Source organism: Lissotriton helveticus, chromosome 10, assembly GCF_964261635.1.
Source record: "Lissotriton helveticus chromosome 10, aLisHel1.1, whole genome shotgun sequence".
In the NCBI taxonomy this organism is placed as follows: Eukaryota; Metazoa; Chordata; class Amphibia; order Caudata; family Salamandridae; genus Lissotriton; species Lissotriton helveticus.
The window spans coordinates 103,179,327-103,196,405 of record NC_136071.1 but is presented as its reverse complement, the minus strand read 5'-3'; the positions used below and the strand labels follow the sequence as shown (position 1 = coordinate 103,196,405).

Below are 17,079 nucleotides of genomic sequence, written 5' to 3'. Positions count from 1 at the left end.
CCAGGTCGATGGATACAACTCGGTTCTCCTTTTTACCAGCAAGGGGCGGTAGTACAACTGATCTTGTTCCGCTGACAGCTAAGACAGGTACTGCTTTTCTGTAAGAAGGCCCAAATTCCTTCTTCACCGCGATCTTCTCTCTGACCAGATCCCCAATCTTTGGAATCCAGACAGGCCTTGCTGGGACAGGTGGTTTATCTTCAGTGGTTGTTGGCTGCTGTTTTAACTTTACGTTGCTCAGGTCTTTTCTTGTTTCATTTAAGTCCTGTAAAATAGCCAAACGATCTTTGATATCAAAGTATTTTTCTTCTACCACTGAAGTCTGACTATCTAAGTCCTGAATATGCATTCTAGTACCGAACAATAGTTCGTACGGACTGAAACCTTTTAGAGAATTTCTTGGCAGATTATCAAGACTACGTTGGACACTTGTTAAATGTTGGACCCACCCATCACCCGAACCTAATACCCTCGCCGTTATAGATTGCTTTACGTCCCGGTTTTTTCTTTCCACAATCCCATTTCCCTCAGGATGGAAGGGACAAGAGTACCGCAATGCAATGCCCATGCTGGTCATGGTCTCTTTGTAAGCTCGAGAGCTAAACGCAGGACCCTGGTCAGAATGTAGCATGCCAATTGCGTATGTGCCGGTATGGACTCGCAAATCTTTGTATAACAGTTCTGGCGTCAGCCAAGTGCTGGTGTCTACATTTTAAGTGAATCTAGTCTTAAATATTAATGGGACACATTTTTTTGCGTATAGATAGCCTTATACTATCTAAACGAAGAGCCATGGCAATACTCCGGCCGGTTCACCACTGCGATCTCTGTTGCAGTTTGGACAGTTTATTGCAAATTTGTGTTGTTGCAGGCTCATTCCCGGCCACCGGTATTCTGATTGTAATTCTTTCAGAGATTCATTGATCTTCTGGTGCCTTAGACCTAATCCCATATGTGCTTCTTGAATCAAGAAGATTCTCCTGTTCGTGTTTGGAATTACTCTATCCCCCACTCCAGGGATTAGAGCAAAAGGAACTGAGTTTGCATCGATTATGTATGTATAATTGAGTGGATAGTTCACGGGTAATGCTGCACAGTCGCCTTTTGAAGACGTTTTTACCGCCAGCATGGTTTCCCCGTCTATGTATTTTTCTGAACGCTTTTTTGTGGCTACGGAAGCCGGTTGAGTTGCTTCCGCTGTGGCTGTGTCAGCCAATGAATTCCCTGCAACGTGAACGCCATCACGCTGATGACTCAGTGTATGTATCACGTGAGTCTTTTGTAGTTCTTTCTGCAAAAGAACTACCTGTTCCCAAAGCTTCTTATGCTTTATTGTGGCACCTGTGTCATCTTTGTAATCATTTTGAATCCAGTTCTGCAAGTCATTATTGTAAGATTTGACGCAGTAATGCGAATCGCACACTATTAGTGTCGGGAATTCGCGATCGGCAATATCGAGCGCCATTTTTAAAGCTAGTAGTTCAGTACGTTGACCTGAACTGTCTTTTACAGATTGAGACATAGTTACCAGTGGTCTCAATTTACCTCCGTGCCACCGGCATTTAACAACCGCGCACGCAGCACTGCAAGCTTGCTTACCCCAAACTGAGGGTTGTGCTGATCCGTCTGTATAGATTACACAGGCGTAAAGTAGTAGGGGCAGAATTTTGATTGGCAGAGGATATTCTTTTTCATATGTTAGATTTTTCAGTTTTTTCATTTCCGGGTCAAAATAGTATTTCACTTTTTCTGTAGCAAGAGAATTTTCCCATTGTATCCATTTTGGATCTAATGCCACGGTAGTCAAATTTCGTGGGCTTGTTAATGCCTCAAAGGCTGATTCTGCTGTTAAAACAGTTATCTGTCTGCCTTGGGCTTGGTCTCTTTCTTTTGCTACAGCTGTTTGAACCGCATTTACAACATTTTCCGCAAGACTGAATGTTTTTTAAGCTTGTGTGTACAAGTGTGATTTGTAAGCTATTGGTACCTTTCTCCCTCATTAGAGGTCAGGTACGTGAATCCGCATCCTCCTGGGATGACTCGGATTACAAGGTTGCGTGTATTATCGCGAGTTTGCAATTTTGTTTTAGCTAACATGTCTGTTTGCAATGATCTAAAAATTTCTGTGTGTTTTTGAGTCCAATTGATTGGTTTAAAATCAGGTTTTATTAATTCATAGAGAGGTCTAACCCTCTCTGCATAATTTAGAATGTAAGTTCTTCCGAAATTCAGGAAACCTAGTATTGATTGTAAGTTCTTCAGCGTTTTTGGTGCTTGGAGTACAGCGCATTTCTCTAAGAAATTGTCTGCTAGGCTTTTGCATTCACTTGATAATTCATATCCTAAAAACAGGACAGTTAGTTGGGCAATTCGTGACTTTTTAAAGTTGAATTTGTAACCCTCTGCTGCGAACCCAAGTATTATGGTGTTCACTCTTTTCAAGTGAGTATCCAAGTCATCATCTGTTAGATAGATGTCATCGACATATGATAATGCTTCATCATCATATATTTGTAGTAACTCTGTTACTCTTGCTGAGAATAATCCTGGGCTATTCTTGAATCCCTGTGGGAGTCGACAGAAATTTCTGCGACCCCATTATTGAGAAAGCGGTCAAATACCTGCTTTCAGGTGCAATGTTTTGACAAAAGAATCCATTAGAGATGTCTAATGTTGTTTTGTATTTTTTGCGCACGATGTTATTCGTTAGTGCTGCACTGTGTGAATTTTGTACTGCAAATGTCTTGCAACATGAGTTAAGGTGTCTGTAGTCCAAAACTAGACGATATGAATCGTCTGGCTTGGAGACAGGAAACAAAGGATTGTTCATTTGTGAGGTGCATGTTTCAATCACCCCCGGTATTCAAGTTGATCTAAGATCTCCCTGACTTGTTTTTTAGCTTCTTGCTTAATTGGGTACTGCCTTTGTGCAGTTGGTTGACATTTTGACTGGATTTTGTGAGGAGGAGAGTCCTCATCCCATCCAACATGATTTTTATATAATGCAGGAGCTTGGGCTACTGCCCATTTTCTTGCATATGTATATTTTTTATGAATTGAAATATGATTTGAGAAGGCAGGCATAATCATTTCTTCGCCATGAGGGCACTCCCTGACAAACTCTGGTGGCCAGTCTTTCTCAGCTAAAAGGATGTCATAGCCTTTGGAAAGGTTATCCCAAAATAGACCCCTTACTTTCCTAGTCTTATCTCCCTCTATACGTAATGTTATTTCGTATATTTTATGAGGTTTGCTAACTCTGGTATCTGCAGTTTCCACCTGAATGTATTCATTCGTGTCCACTGTCTCCAGAAGATTCATCAGGATCTTGCGAGCTATGGTCCCTTCTGCTGCGCTGTCTAGCATTGTCTGGGCCCACTCTCCGTTTTTCAGTTGTGTCCTCAGTATCCTCGGCATGTTTAATTATTTTAATACTGGCTACCTTCTTTCTTGGAAACTGTAATTTTTTATTTTGATGAGCAGGTTCCTTGTCTTTGGACTTGACGTGCTCTTCCCTGTGTTCTGACCGTCCTCTTCTTTCCGATTTCTGCAAGGAAGTCTGAAAAGATCGAGAGGGACGTGTATCAATGTCTTGATATCTATCAGGTTTCTTCAGATTATCCCTATTTCTAAGGTTGTATCTTTTCTCAGAGGGCTCCCTCTGGGGAGACTTGTATCCTTGGTCCGGAGATCTTTCTCTCCGCCGAGGAGACCTTCCTCTGGACTGGAATCTTTTTTCTTTGGGAGTGGATTGTTTATTTCCATCCCAGCTCTTTTTTGGAGTGTTTAGATTATTTTTTTAAAATATCTTTTCAGGATTTTCAGTTAGTTGGGGGTTTACTGGTTTCCCACCCAAACTATCTCTGCCTAGTTCTTCATAGGATTTTTCTATGATTCTGGCAAGTTCAATTGGCTGGTCTGCTATATCTGTTTCTTTCAATTTCTGGCGGATCGCCACAGATGCTGCTTCTCCTTTTATGTTGGCTAATAATATATCTGAGACCTGCTTGAAGTCTTTCAGTAATTTCATACCCAGAGTTAAAGCAGGTTCTGGACCGTATTCATTTTGAATGTCTTAGTACATCTGGTATTACCGCCATGGACGGAACACCATGTGTTTTTGTGTAAATGGAAGCAAAGACTGTGCCCCAAGTGTCGCAGTCCTCCACATGTGGTGCGATCCCCATCGGAAGACAGATAGTCAGAATTCTGTGTTTCTCAGTAGGGGTAGTATCCGGAAATACTGCCTCTATTTGAGTTATTTTTTGTGCTAACCAGAATGGAATTTGTTCCCGTTTTACGGGTACTTTACCCAGACATGATTGTATGTTCTGTGGTGTTATTTTGTTTGTGTTCCCCTGATGAGGGGTCAGCTGTGGAATGTTAATAGCTGGTTGGACTGTTGAAGTCCGCATTACATATTGGACTAATTGTCTATGTATTTTAATTAGTATTTTTAGCTGGGCTAAAAGTTCCCGGTCTGACATTTTTTCAATGTCTGGATGTGGTGTGTAGCTGGCTAGAACCGGCCACGTTGCTCCTGGTCTACCTAGTGGACCGAGCCTGGTGATGTGATTATTATGTTTTAGGGCGCCTTTAAACCAGAGCAGGTGCTCTTGGTATTTTAATGGGATTTCCACCTCCTCGAAAGGGGTGTATTCCTCCGGAGGTTCCTCTATTTTGTAATAGTGGAAGTCGTGTGTGACAGCGTTTGCTGCTGGAAAGTTTATCCATGAATAGAATACCTCTGTCTGCCGATATTCATGGGCCTCTACCACGAATATGACTGTACCACCTCTTGGTGTTAGTCCATTTTCTATAAGTTTAAGAGTTATAGTTTTTCTTATGTTGACCGGAATGAGTATAGCATCCAGGTCATTCTGTTGGAGACTTGTGTCATCCGCTAGTAGTTGAGCTGCTATTCTAGCTTCCCACTTTCGTCTTCACTTTCCGTCATTTTTACTAACAGAAAGGTTTTTGTTGCAGATCAAGTTTCAAGGAAACAAAAGATTAGGTGCACAATATTTTGGAACACTGTATCCTTCAACGTTGACTAAACCAAAAACTATACATAGAAATCTCTTCCTACTAAGTTCCGGCGGATTTGAACCTTTTACCCACTCCAGACGTCTTTTGGAGTATTTACGGGAAAAAGGGTCTGTGTGAAAAAGCACGACTGAGTTACTCTAACGTCTTGCGTTAGATTTATCGCCTTACCAAACGTTGGGCGCCACGTAGTGTAGTTCCTATATTCCCAATAGGCTCTGCGCATTGGAATATTGTATTCAGCAGTGTAGACGTAGGACTGATGTCGACTAGGTCTCTACTGACTATATTAGACTTAAGGTTTGCCAGCTAGCTCAGAGGTCACTAGAAACTTTCTCGAATAAACGAGGAGGAGTTTAACCTCCCTGCATAGACAAGAAGGGATTAGCTTCTGACATCCATAAAACATGACAACTTTGCTCCCTCAGAATAAGAGTGTACCTCTAGAGTCGTGTGAAAACAATAGACAGCTATTTCACTCAGTCAAGTGTGCATACTTAGTTTCACCAGAGTGCAGAGAAAAGAGAGACGGGCGTTTTCAATAAAAGGTGTTATTTATTGAGCAGTCTTCTTTCTCATGCAAGAGAAATTAATTGCCACAATTGCAATACTCATAGTAAAGTAAAGTGCGTACAGTAAAAGGAGGATTATAAAATAATACTGTAAAAGCATTGATATGGTTTCTTAGCCATATGATACTTTAAAATATATATACATATATACATTGACTAACGTACTCAACTGGTGCTTCTAAATACGCCTACCCCGGTGTACCTGACCTAAGCCTAATACGTGGGAAGGAGTAAGTAAGTAGCAGTTTAAGTTAAGTTGGGTTTGCCAAGAATCTGACTCAAGAATTCTCTTTAAGGTTTTAGTCCGCTCCGTACCTGGGTAATAGAAAGCAGGAGGTCTTGTATCTCTCTCTCAGGACTCGATATCCCAGTAACCCGCAAAGGTATCTGGAAAGACCGGAGCTGGATTTCTCGGCAGGAGAAAAGACAACGTCTCTCTCAGTGCGTCAAAAGGGAGGGGCAGCGTCCGTGGGCTCTCGCATCAGCTGGGCTCTCGGGCAAGTAGATAGCTGCTCTGCTCCAAAACCACCACCGTGTGTTTGCTTAAGGCAACGTTGGTATATTTATACCTGAAAGGTGCCGGGTTTGACGTAAGGTTGGACATAAGACGTCAATAAAGATGTCACTAAGAACTGGCCGTTCTTACAGTGCTTTACAAGAGTTCTAGGACGAAATCAAAACAAAAGCAAGGGGGATTTCCCAGGTTGCTGGAGGTTTGGTTTGTTTAGAGAACTCGTTGTGCTTTCTAGGAGTCCGGGGAAGTAGCCTTGCTTAATGTGACTGCATGGGCTACGACTAAATATGGATATGATTCCTTATGCCTTTATAGGGATAATATTGATTATAGCCGAACAAGGGCATAAAATAGAAATATCGATTTCGGTTCCTAGATAAAAACACAATAGCTTATCTTCAATGTATAAGCTCTTCTTAGCACAAGTAGCACATGCCTTAAAGAGGGCCTTCTTCTCTTTATCCGACATCCTGAAAAAGTTGTAGTAGAAAAAACTGTAGAAAAGGTTGTAGAAACAAAGTTCTAGGAAAAAACTGAGCAGAGCTCAGTGGAGACTCCCTTGCACAACGTGCGGTAGAAAATCTGAGGTTCTGAGCTTCTCTCAGTAGGGTTCTAGTGGTTGAGGCCTATCTGATTGGTTGTTCATTTTTTTGGTCTCTTTTACAAAAAGAGGTGGATAGGTTGCAAAACAGGAATGGGCTTAGGCCCTGTTTTAGTGATGGCTAATATGGCTATTTTATGTATACTGGGGACTCACATTCCAACGACGGGGAATGATACAAGCATGGGAATCTATGAAAGTTCCAATACTGGAGTAAATAGCAGTTTGCTCTGACTTGGCGGGATCTTTGACAACTCCCGCCATGTCAGAGCAAACACTCTGCTGTCAGCAAGCGGAAACTGTATTTCTGCTTGCTTAGAGCTGAGGTGTTGTCTGTTTCCCTGCCTGCGGAGATGCAGGCAGGGAAACAGAGGACAATTGCTTTCACACACAGGGAAATGTTTAGCAGCTCACTGTGTGTCAAAGCAGTGCTGGCTGCCGCTGGAGGCGGGAAGCCGGCAAGGACCGCAGGGGCATTCAGGCTCCCCCCACATTCCCAATCGGAGATGAGGTGCCACAGGGGATGGGGTCCCAGTGGCGAAATCGGCCTGGGGGTAGGGGGTCACGTGGCCCCCCTCCCAGTTCTTAAAAGGCCTGGCTTTGGGGGATGGGGTCCCTAGGGTTAAAATTGGCCCAGGGAAGGGGGCCACACCCCTCGTCCCTAGTTAAAGCAATACATTTGAAAAGAAAAAGACGGGTCGTCAAGTCGCTGAACGTCCTGCCCCTTTTCCCACCACTCTGCAAACGATCCTCCTGACACACTATTAGTTAGGAGATGAAGTCCCCTTGGGTCCTTAGGGGCCAAGAACTCAGGATTGCTGTGAGCTGGTTGAAGGACATGCCCCCCTTTCTCTGCCACTCTGCAAACGTGCCTCTTAGTTTAGTACTGGTTGGGGGATAAAGATCCCTTTGATGTGAAGTGTCATTGGAGGCCAAGAACCTCTCCTGTCACCTACAGCTCTCAGCACTCGCACTGTGTGGGACTTACTGGTCAGAGGCCCGCCCCCTTTCTCCACCACTCTTCAAACGTGACTACTGGTTAAAAAACCTTAGAAATTCACAGAAACAAACAAAGGTTACAGGGACGTTATAGTTAACCTCAGACAAGTGTTTTTTTCAGAGAGACGCTGAAACTTCATTTCGAATTGCTAGGTAGCTCTTTATTATAAATCACAGGCAGAAGTATCCCTTCATTCTCTGACGCATTTTGGCTCCACTGAGCTTTGTTCACAGAAATGATCAAGCAGCATGTGAAGTAGCTTCTGTTTAAATACTGGTCATGTGAGTCAGTGATCTTGTGGCACTACCTTTTACAGAATGCACCTTGTACAGAGTTCAAACATTATTGTAGACTGCAGCACAAAGTTGAAGTAAGGTCCCTTTTAATCCACCGCTGTAGTCGTTGTTGTAATGTACTTTCCAAGACGCATTGCTCTGCGTTCTTTGAACACTGCCATAATTCCGCAATAGCATGCACTTTCCTTCAATAGGAATGCGCAAGAGGTGGTATCAATACCCCTTCTGCATCATTTTCCTCGCCACCACATTTATCAGAGATACTGTGGCACTACCTGTACCAGAATACACCTTGTACAGAGTTCAAACATTATTGTAGACCGCAGCACACAGTTGATGCCAGCTGCCTTTTAATGCACCGCTGCAGTCATAGTTGTAATGTACTTTTCCAGTCGCATTGCTCTGTGTTCTTTAGAGACTGCCATAATTCCACCCTATCATGCGCTTTCCTTCAATGCGGATGCACAAGAGGTGGTCACTTTAAAAATGTGGACAGTTTACTGGCATCCATGTGCAATTGATGTTTTATTTTTCTGGGCCAGACTAAAGTAAATGGGAATGATACTGTAGTGCACAGAGATTATCTGTTCTGGAAGCCAAAAAATATTCATGTATATACAAACAACCGCCAAGACTGAAGGGATCAAATCTATGCTGATTTGCAAAAAGAATTTCACTGTGACATTGATATTATTGAGAATGCTGTTCATTGCAATTTTTCTGCACACTTGAAATGCATAATGCAATGTAATGTTGAGGTACATGGATATGAAACATTTATTCAGCCCTGCTTTGAGTGTTCAAGTGGTTTGTTCTTTTAATATTTACAATGTGGGTTCTTTTAAAATTTCGGGTGTGGGAGGCGCTTAGGGCCCTTTTTAAATTCACCTGCACTTTATTAACCTTATGCGCAGTTAAAGGCTCTGACCGAAACGCGTCACCATATTTTCTGTCTTGTCACCACTTGAACTTTTTGAAAATACAAAAAAATAAGATACGAGTGTTGGAATAATATACCTGGCTGTGCTGCCTCTTTCTTCTTCTAGAGTCGCATGCTGTAAGAAATTGCTGAAAGACGTGTCTTGGAGGAAAGCTGTGCTTCAAATATATATAGATATATACACACATACATTTACCCATATCCCAATACAATAAGGATCAAGGCAGTCATGGCTGAAACATGCCTTTTTCATGTGTTGAATAAATGACTGATGGTGCATTTTATCTGGCCTGATTGGATGATTTTTGGACTGCAACCTTTTTAGGTCTAGCCTAGCGCAGCACGCATGCGCTGCCCTAGGAGAGGGCCTCTAGCAATCACTTCAGACCATCACTCGTGCGTGTGGTGGCCTGCAGCTTGTGGGACCGAGCAGAGGCGTGCAGGGTGCCATCTGTTCTGCATCGCAGCCGCGCTTGTTTATTTTCTTTATAGGCCTCTGTTATCAAACCTCAGCCGCAGTCCTCTCAACTCCAGCTGCATCCTTAATGGTTTCACTGCCCTTCTTCTGAATAACATGTTGTTCTCTTCTAAGGAAGAACACCAAATCATTTTTAAGATCTCGTGAAACACGCTCTTTAAGCTCGAAATATTCCAAATATGTTCACAAGAGACAGCAGTAACAACTCTTTTGAATATAGCATTTTTGGATCCGATTTGCCCTTCATCTATAATCATTCATTTGAATGTAGCATTTGTGGATTTCACTTGCCCGTCATTTTTAATCACTCATTTGTGTATAGCATTTTTGTATTTCATTTGCCATTTGTTTATAATCACGTCATTTGCATTTCATTTGTCCTTCATTAATTTTGCAATACACAGATCTGAAATAAAATAAGTGATTCTCTACATGAATCGGTAGCACAGCTGGTGTGGCGCCTGAACAGAACGCGCTCAGTTACTGGTATTTTTTGTACGTGAATGTTCACTAGAGGGGCCAGGCACACCATTCTCCATGGGAAGAAATGTCCTTCTGTGCCATGAAGACCAGTTTTCAAATAGCCACGAACGTACAGCTGGCCCTGTGATAGAAATTCAGAATATGCTTTATCCTTTTGTGACTCCTACAATGTCCCCCATGGCGCCATTTGTAGCACTAGGTTTATTTTCCTCTGCGCACCAACTGTACCTGCTTTGATAGTCTCTGTTATACAATGCCAGGTTTTAAAGCTCTATTTTACCCTGAAGTGTATTTATATTTATACATTTATCCTTTTTTGCCTTTGCTCCATTCGGGGCTTTTCAACGGTAAATAGTATATCTTACAGTCCTTTCTTTAGAACGGCTCGTTTTGGAGGAGTTTGAACACCATAACCAATCAATAAATTTTACTTGATTATTGAAAAATTATAACAGCTCATGAAAAATAAGACAGAACGAAGTTAATAATAAAACATGCACAATGCCAATCCGTTAGATATTAGACGATCATATAGCAGCTAAAATAGATACATACATTTTACATGATAAAATATTTCATACATGAATACAATTAACAAAGCAGAGAATTACAGGGTTGAATGGTAGATTTCAAAAAGAGAGCAACTGAGGTGCACACCTCAGTTGTGGATAGCATTTGTAAGAAGCATAAAGCAGGTCTACATCTAATAAAGCAACATTTCTTCAATAAAGGCAATAAAAACGCCTGGTAAAAGTCATGACATTTACAAAACAAGCATTGGCCTAGCCAATAGGTCTTGCCTTTGGGACCTTATAAGTGTTTAGCCATGCAACAGTTGATGTTGTTGCACCAAGGATATTGTGCTGCATAACTAAATACTTATATGGTCCCAAAAGCGAGACCTATTGGCTATGCCAATGCATGTTGTGTTCTAAGATTTCAATACTAGTGTGTTCCTCCACTGTGTGGTGCTCCACCCCTTCAGGGCGTCGGCTGCAACAGGAGCCGTAGGAATGAATATATATATATATATATATATATATATATATATATATATATATATACACATATATATATATATATATATACACATATATATATATATATATATACACAGTTAGGCAAATTTTCCTTGTTAAGATTCAGCAAGGTAATAGATACTTAGAATAATGTTTATCAATAGGTTTTGCTTCAATCAGAAAACAATTTTATTTGGAAACACAACCTTTTAAGTTTGTTCATAATACACATCTGAAAATTAGCTATGCCTAACAGTAATTTATTTTCTTGCGTTGTGCTTGAGCTACAAAACCTTAAAAAAAAGTAAGTGAACATTCCCATGGGCACAATAACTTATCCCCTGCATCTGTATAGCCCACAGATGAGCAAAGATAGGCACACAGTGCTACTACATAGGAAGGTGACACACAAATTGCACGTTAAGAAATATTCAAAATGGGGCTATCTCTACAAGCACCTGTAAGAAGAGTACTTGCATGTACATAGTATGTTCAAGCAAGGGTCCAGCAATTGTATGTGACTGTGTGTAGCACTTTGACATTTTCTCCCCATTTCCGGAAAAGGTGCTGAGGAAAGCTTGGCCAGCATGTAATAATGAGGGCTAGATCCATGCCAGATTTTAAGGATAACTACGAAGAATACATTTACATCTAATTAACGAAACTGGTGTTAAATCACACAATTGTTGCTTATCCAAAAAATATGGCTTTCACTAAGAAGATCAAGACTGGAAAGGTAAGTACAGATGGACATATGGATATTTCACTTTCATGTATTAGAAAGTAATTGACAAGAAAGCAGGCTTTGGTGAATATTAAAGTGCTTGATACTAAAATACCTAATTTTTCTATTTTGTTTCGCAGGTCTGTGCTAAACTGTAAATACTGGACCCTCCGACATTTAAAGTACAACTCTGCATAAGTAATGGCTTCATCCAAAAATCTTACTATGTTTTGGGAATGGGGAAGAAAAATTATCTGTGTCGGACGAAATTATGCTGAACATGCCACAGAGTTAAAAAATGCTATCCCAACCGAACCAGTCTTGTTTTTGAAGCCACCATCCGCTTATGTAAAGGAAGGAGCCCCTGTTCTTGTGCCGTACTACAGCAACAACTTGCACCATGAAGTAGAACTGGGAGTAGTAATCGGTAAACAAGGAGTCTCAATATCCCAGAAAGCCGCCATGGATCATGTTGAAGGGTATGCTCTGTGTCTGGATATGACTGCTAGAGACATGCAAGATGAATGCAAGAAAAAGGGAATGCCATGGACTTTGGCTAAAGCCTTCAACACATCATGCCCTGTTAGCGATTTCATATCAAAAGAAAGAATTCCAGACCCCCACAATCTGAAGATTTGGCTGAAGGTGAATGATCAACTAAGACAGGAAGGACATACGTCATCGATGATCTTCTCTATTCCATTTCTCGTTAGCTATATCAGTAACATCATAGCACTAGAAGAGGGGGACCTGATTCTGACTGGGACTCCAAAAGGAGTGGCTGCTGTCAAGGAACATGATGAGATCCACGCTGGGATAGATGGCATTTTATCCATGAAGTTTACAGTCCAGAAACAGAAAACCTCAAATTAAAATAATCTAATCCGTACAAGCTTTTCAAAACTAAAGCTAATCTTAATAATGTAAGTCACGTTCGCAATTCCTCCCAATTTTGATACCGCCAGGGGCAAGGGCTGTAGGAAATTCCACACTGGATGAAATATAGTATTGTCAACAACGACGGTCCTTGCTTACTACCGTGTAAAGGCATTTAACTGTATGCATTATACATAGCAGTGTGTGTATATATACTTTTCCATCAACATGGGAGGCTTAGTCAATGTGGCTGAATAAGCCCTGTGGTCATGAAAGTTAAACTGTAAGTCTTGTCAACAGATAGTTGGAGAACCTCATTTTACTGACCGACAAATACATGCAGACATAACAAGAGAGGCTTTAGATCAGCCCACTTCATTCCTTGGCTAATAGTGTTTTTTTTTTCCAATCGCCATTGTGTACGCGGGCAAACATTAAAGCGGTGGCGTGTTGTGGAAGTTTATATAGGGCTTAAAGTAGTCCCCCGTTGTGTCCTTTCGATTGTGATGCAAGCCCACTCTCACAACCTCGCCCACCACCAGCCCCTAGTGCAGGTTATGCACCCAGAGGCATGCTATTTGACAGCGGCTCTCTTATTCTGGCTTTCTCAATGCTTGTTGATTTGCTTCATAAGCACTGACAAAGTCAAACCATTTCAAAATGTCTGGTACATTTACGATGTCTCCCTTATAAAGAGGCTTCTCAAAACCTAAAAAACACAAATTAAGAAGACCGCTGTGGCGGACGCTCGTTGGCCATCTTCTAATGGAGTTTCAAATAAGCAAAAGATGGCTGCCAGCAAGATAACAAATGCTGTCAAAGGATTGGGTTTGTGCGCGATGGGCTGTCCACCTGAGTCCAGGTTATTACAGACTCGATTAAAACTGCTGAACATTTCACTTTCAATCATTGTTTTAAGGTTATAACATGTAAGGTGTATTACTGTTAGTCTGATTATTTCAACAGAAGCAATGCTTTACTACAACACTCAGAATGCATTAGGCTAATCTACACAAAATTTCAAAATTACCTGGAAGGAGGGTTTAAAGTTGAGACCGAATTGGCTTTGGCAATGCTTTTTTATTTTGACCTTCACTCTGGGTGAGGCACTAGGGGTGAGATGTATCAACATTGTATTTTGCGAGTCTATAATAGTAAATTTTACCAATTCGCTATTATAGATTTGCAAAATGCAATGTATGTTTGTTTCGCAAATAAAATTGCGATTCCTACATATTCCTTATTCGTGAATCTCAAATTGTGATTCGCTATCAAAGAATGCCTTCCGGTTCATTCCTATGGGCCTATGCCCATAGGAATGAATGGGAAGATATTCGCAATTTGCGAGTTCCAAATAGGTACTCGCAAATTGCGAATGCAATTTCAAGGATGATAGGGGGGCCAAAAGGCCACCCTGATGCACCCCCAAAAAAGGTAAGTGTGCATATATGGCGCACAGACATGCCCTAAGCGCATGTATGTGTGCCACATGGCACTTACAAAAATGTGAATTTTTCTTAGGATTTGCAAATTGCCACCAACTTCAAGTTGGTGGTAATTTGTGATTTCTTAAACCAGGCTCGCAATTTTTAACTGCTTCCTGCATTGAATTTAGGGAATCACAAATTGCGATTCCCTAACTGCATTCGCAATTTAGGTAATCGCGAAAAATTGCGATTACTCATATTGCGAATGCCAAGTTTGATACATTGCAAAAGGCATTTTGCAGAATCGGCCAGTTTGTGGACACAAAAAGCCTTGATACATCTGGCCCTAGATGTTAAATATTAGTCCAGTAGTTCCCTAGGAGATGATTGTCTGACATCAGAAGTTCCCCAAAAACCTCGGTAGTTCCTTTAATTAATCTTTTGTAAACTACCCATATGCCCCAATGGGATGTAAACAAATCTATACTGCTTTCAAACCTAATTTACTGTTTCATTCCTTAGTTTATGGATCATAATGAAAAAGTAACAAACTATGAAAATTCCAGCTGAAAGTTATGCTCATCAAAATAAACAAAACACACTTAGAAGGTTCACTAGAGAACCTCTTTATCCTAAAGAATTGTACTGACACTTAAAGACATTTTGGGTAGGGGTTCATTTGGCCACTTGACTGATTTGGCCACAAAGGGGCACTACTGCACCAAACAACAGTTAATTCAGAAATGGTTGCATGTCCTCTTTATTCTGTACGATCCTTATGATCTTATGATGACAGATATATGATCATATGAATAACTAAAAGGTCCGAATTGTAATAGAAGCCTAACAATTGGAATAATATTCAACAAGGCTGTGTTCATATGAATAAAGTATTTACTTGTGCAGGCTCCTGCGCTGTAGGGGCCCCCAATCTTTCAAAGGGCTTCCCAGCCCATCAGGGAACCTCATTCAGCGTAATGCCAATAAATATCTGAGAGATATGGGATACACTGGGGACTCTCATCACGTTCTGGAGGGGGGCATCATTTGCGTTATGCCAATGCTCCTGTGCCTTTCGCTCTTCACTTCTTTCCCAGCAGTAACACTTGCCTAGGGTCACATTATGTAAAATGTGCTAGAAGACAGACCAGATTGTTTTTAAAATACCTTTTTTGTTCTCTTAATATGGAATGGGGCACACTGGGTCTCTTACGGGTCTTCAACGAACCGCACTATGGTATATTCAGCGTACTCGCTGACGTAGATTACCTTACTTGGTATCTATTTCTCGGTCTTCTAACTGCGCCTGTTTTGCCTACAGAGTGCTACTTACTCAGGACCATTACATTCCATCTGAAACTGACTCCTAGCTCCAGTTAACGTCCATTACTAGGACTGCAAGTTAGAAGTTTTTATCATACCAGCCGGAACGAAAGTACAACCAGCAGAGAGATGTTCAGCCTAACAAGTTTTGGCAGAAGCCCTGAAGAAGTCGTGGGGTATTTCCCCAGACGAAACACGTCTTGGCTGGGCAACAGTTTTGGAATAAAGAACAACTACCAACAATCACAATTACTTCTTTTCAATGTTATTTAGCTTATGTGTTTTTCTAAATCTCTCCTACAACCTATACTATACTGAAAGAAGGTCTCTTTTGATACTGTGTGCATAGGCCTATTGCAAATGGGTTTGGTTTATTGTTTGTTACAATCAGATTTTTGCAACTGGATTTTTTTTTAAGAACAGTACAAAACATTTTGCAGTGTTTACAGTGCTTTCAAAATGGAAAAGGGGACAAACTGATTTCAATTTTGGCATTTTATCCGCAGAGACCCTCCTATTCGGTCTAACCAAGCAAACTAGAGAAAAATCTAATTCCTCCTTGTTTGCCCATGTGCAATTTTTTTTATTTTATATGGACTAGAGAAAATATTCCCATGCAACAAAAAAAGTACAAAAAGTTTGTATGCTACTATATCGCGGACTAAATATGAACAACAGAAACACCAACGCCACTCCATCGTGAAGGTAAGTATATATTTATTCTTAACTCCACATCCTCGCACACAGACTTACCACTAATATTTATGCAACATTTCTGTAGGTCTATATTGCAATCACTATATAATGGTAGGACACCGTGCAAACAACGTTTGTTCCATACTTTGCACTACTGCATATTTTACAAACAATGTTGGCGTATCATATTATAAGATAAGTCATCATACAGACCTTGAAAATTAAGATAGGTCTCCATCACATTCCTTCTAATTATGCTTTTACCACTTCAAAAAATTTCTCTGTATTGCATTATACAGTCTTTGTTCTGCTTATATTTTTTGTGAAACAGCTGGTTCGATATTTGCAGCGTGATAGTGCATATGGGGATTTTACCACCTATAATGGGCCAGGAACCAGGGATTCTTTGGCCTAGTAACACGTGATGTATGTTTTTGGTGTGTCTTTAATTGTAACAATCTTTAAGTGACATATATATATATATATATATATATATATAAAATCTTCATTGCTTGATTAATTAAAATCATTGCAATCATCTTTAAGTGAAATTGGACGGGACCGTGTAGCTCTCCACCTACAATGAAACGGGAACCAGTGTTGCTGTGATATCGGCATTCTTTAGTTGATGCTTCGTTTAAAGTCCATAGATTATTCTGTTCACAAGGACTGAGTTCAGTGTGCCAGTTAACTCTCTGATGTTTGTAAATGTTAGCCCTGTGCTTTTTGTCTAGCTTTCAGCGATTGCCTCTACATATCTTGTTTTTAAACCATTCCTTTCTTAAGGATTAAATTACTTACCCATAAATGTTTTTAGAGATCATTTGTATGCCATTTGTCCTCATTTTGTCACCCTTCTTAATTTTCTCGTTTTAATAAATGTCTTTTTTATGTCAGTTAATAATGTTAATGCAAGTCCATAATTTTGCATTTCCTTAATGGTAATGAACAGCAACAAACTTGGCTGAGAAATGAATGTCTTCAATTGACCACAAAAATATATTGGTTCTTTAAGTCGAAACGACACAGTCCAAACACATACTGCTGTGATCACTGTAGAAGATTTCCCTTAACAACCGAAATG

The 17,079-nt window shown here is 40.6% G+C and overlaps 2 protein-coding genes across 15 annotated transcripts in view; one reads left to right on the top strand and one right to left on the bottom strand.

The window, feature by feature from the left end:
- Positions 1 to 16,896, top strand: part of FAHD1 (fumarylacetoacetate hydrolase domain containing 1) — a 42,506-nt gene extending 25,610 nt beyond the window's left edge. Inside the window, exon 2 of the mRNA XM_078664884.1 lies at positions 11,814 to 16,896. Coding sequence (XP_078521010.1) covers positions 11,875 to 12,546 — 672 coding nt within the window. The 5' untranslated portion in view covers positions 11,814 to 11,874 and the 3' untranslated portion in view covers positions 12,547 to 16,896. The remainder of the gene's footprint in view (positions 1 to 11,813) is intronic.
- The window catches only part of MEIOB (meiosis specific with OB-fold), a 1,496,662-nt gene that overhangs the window by 75,297 nt on the left and 1,404,286 nt on the right, over positions 1 to 17,079 (bottom strand). The window lies entirely within an intron of this gene.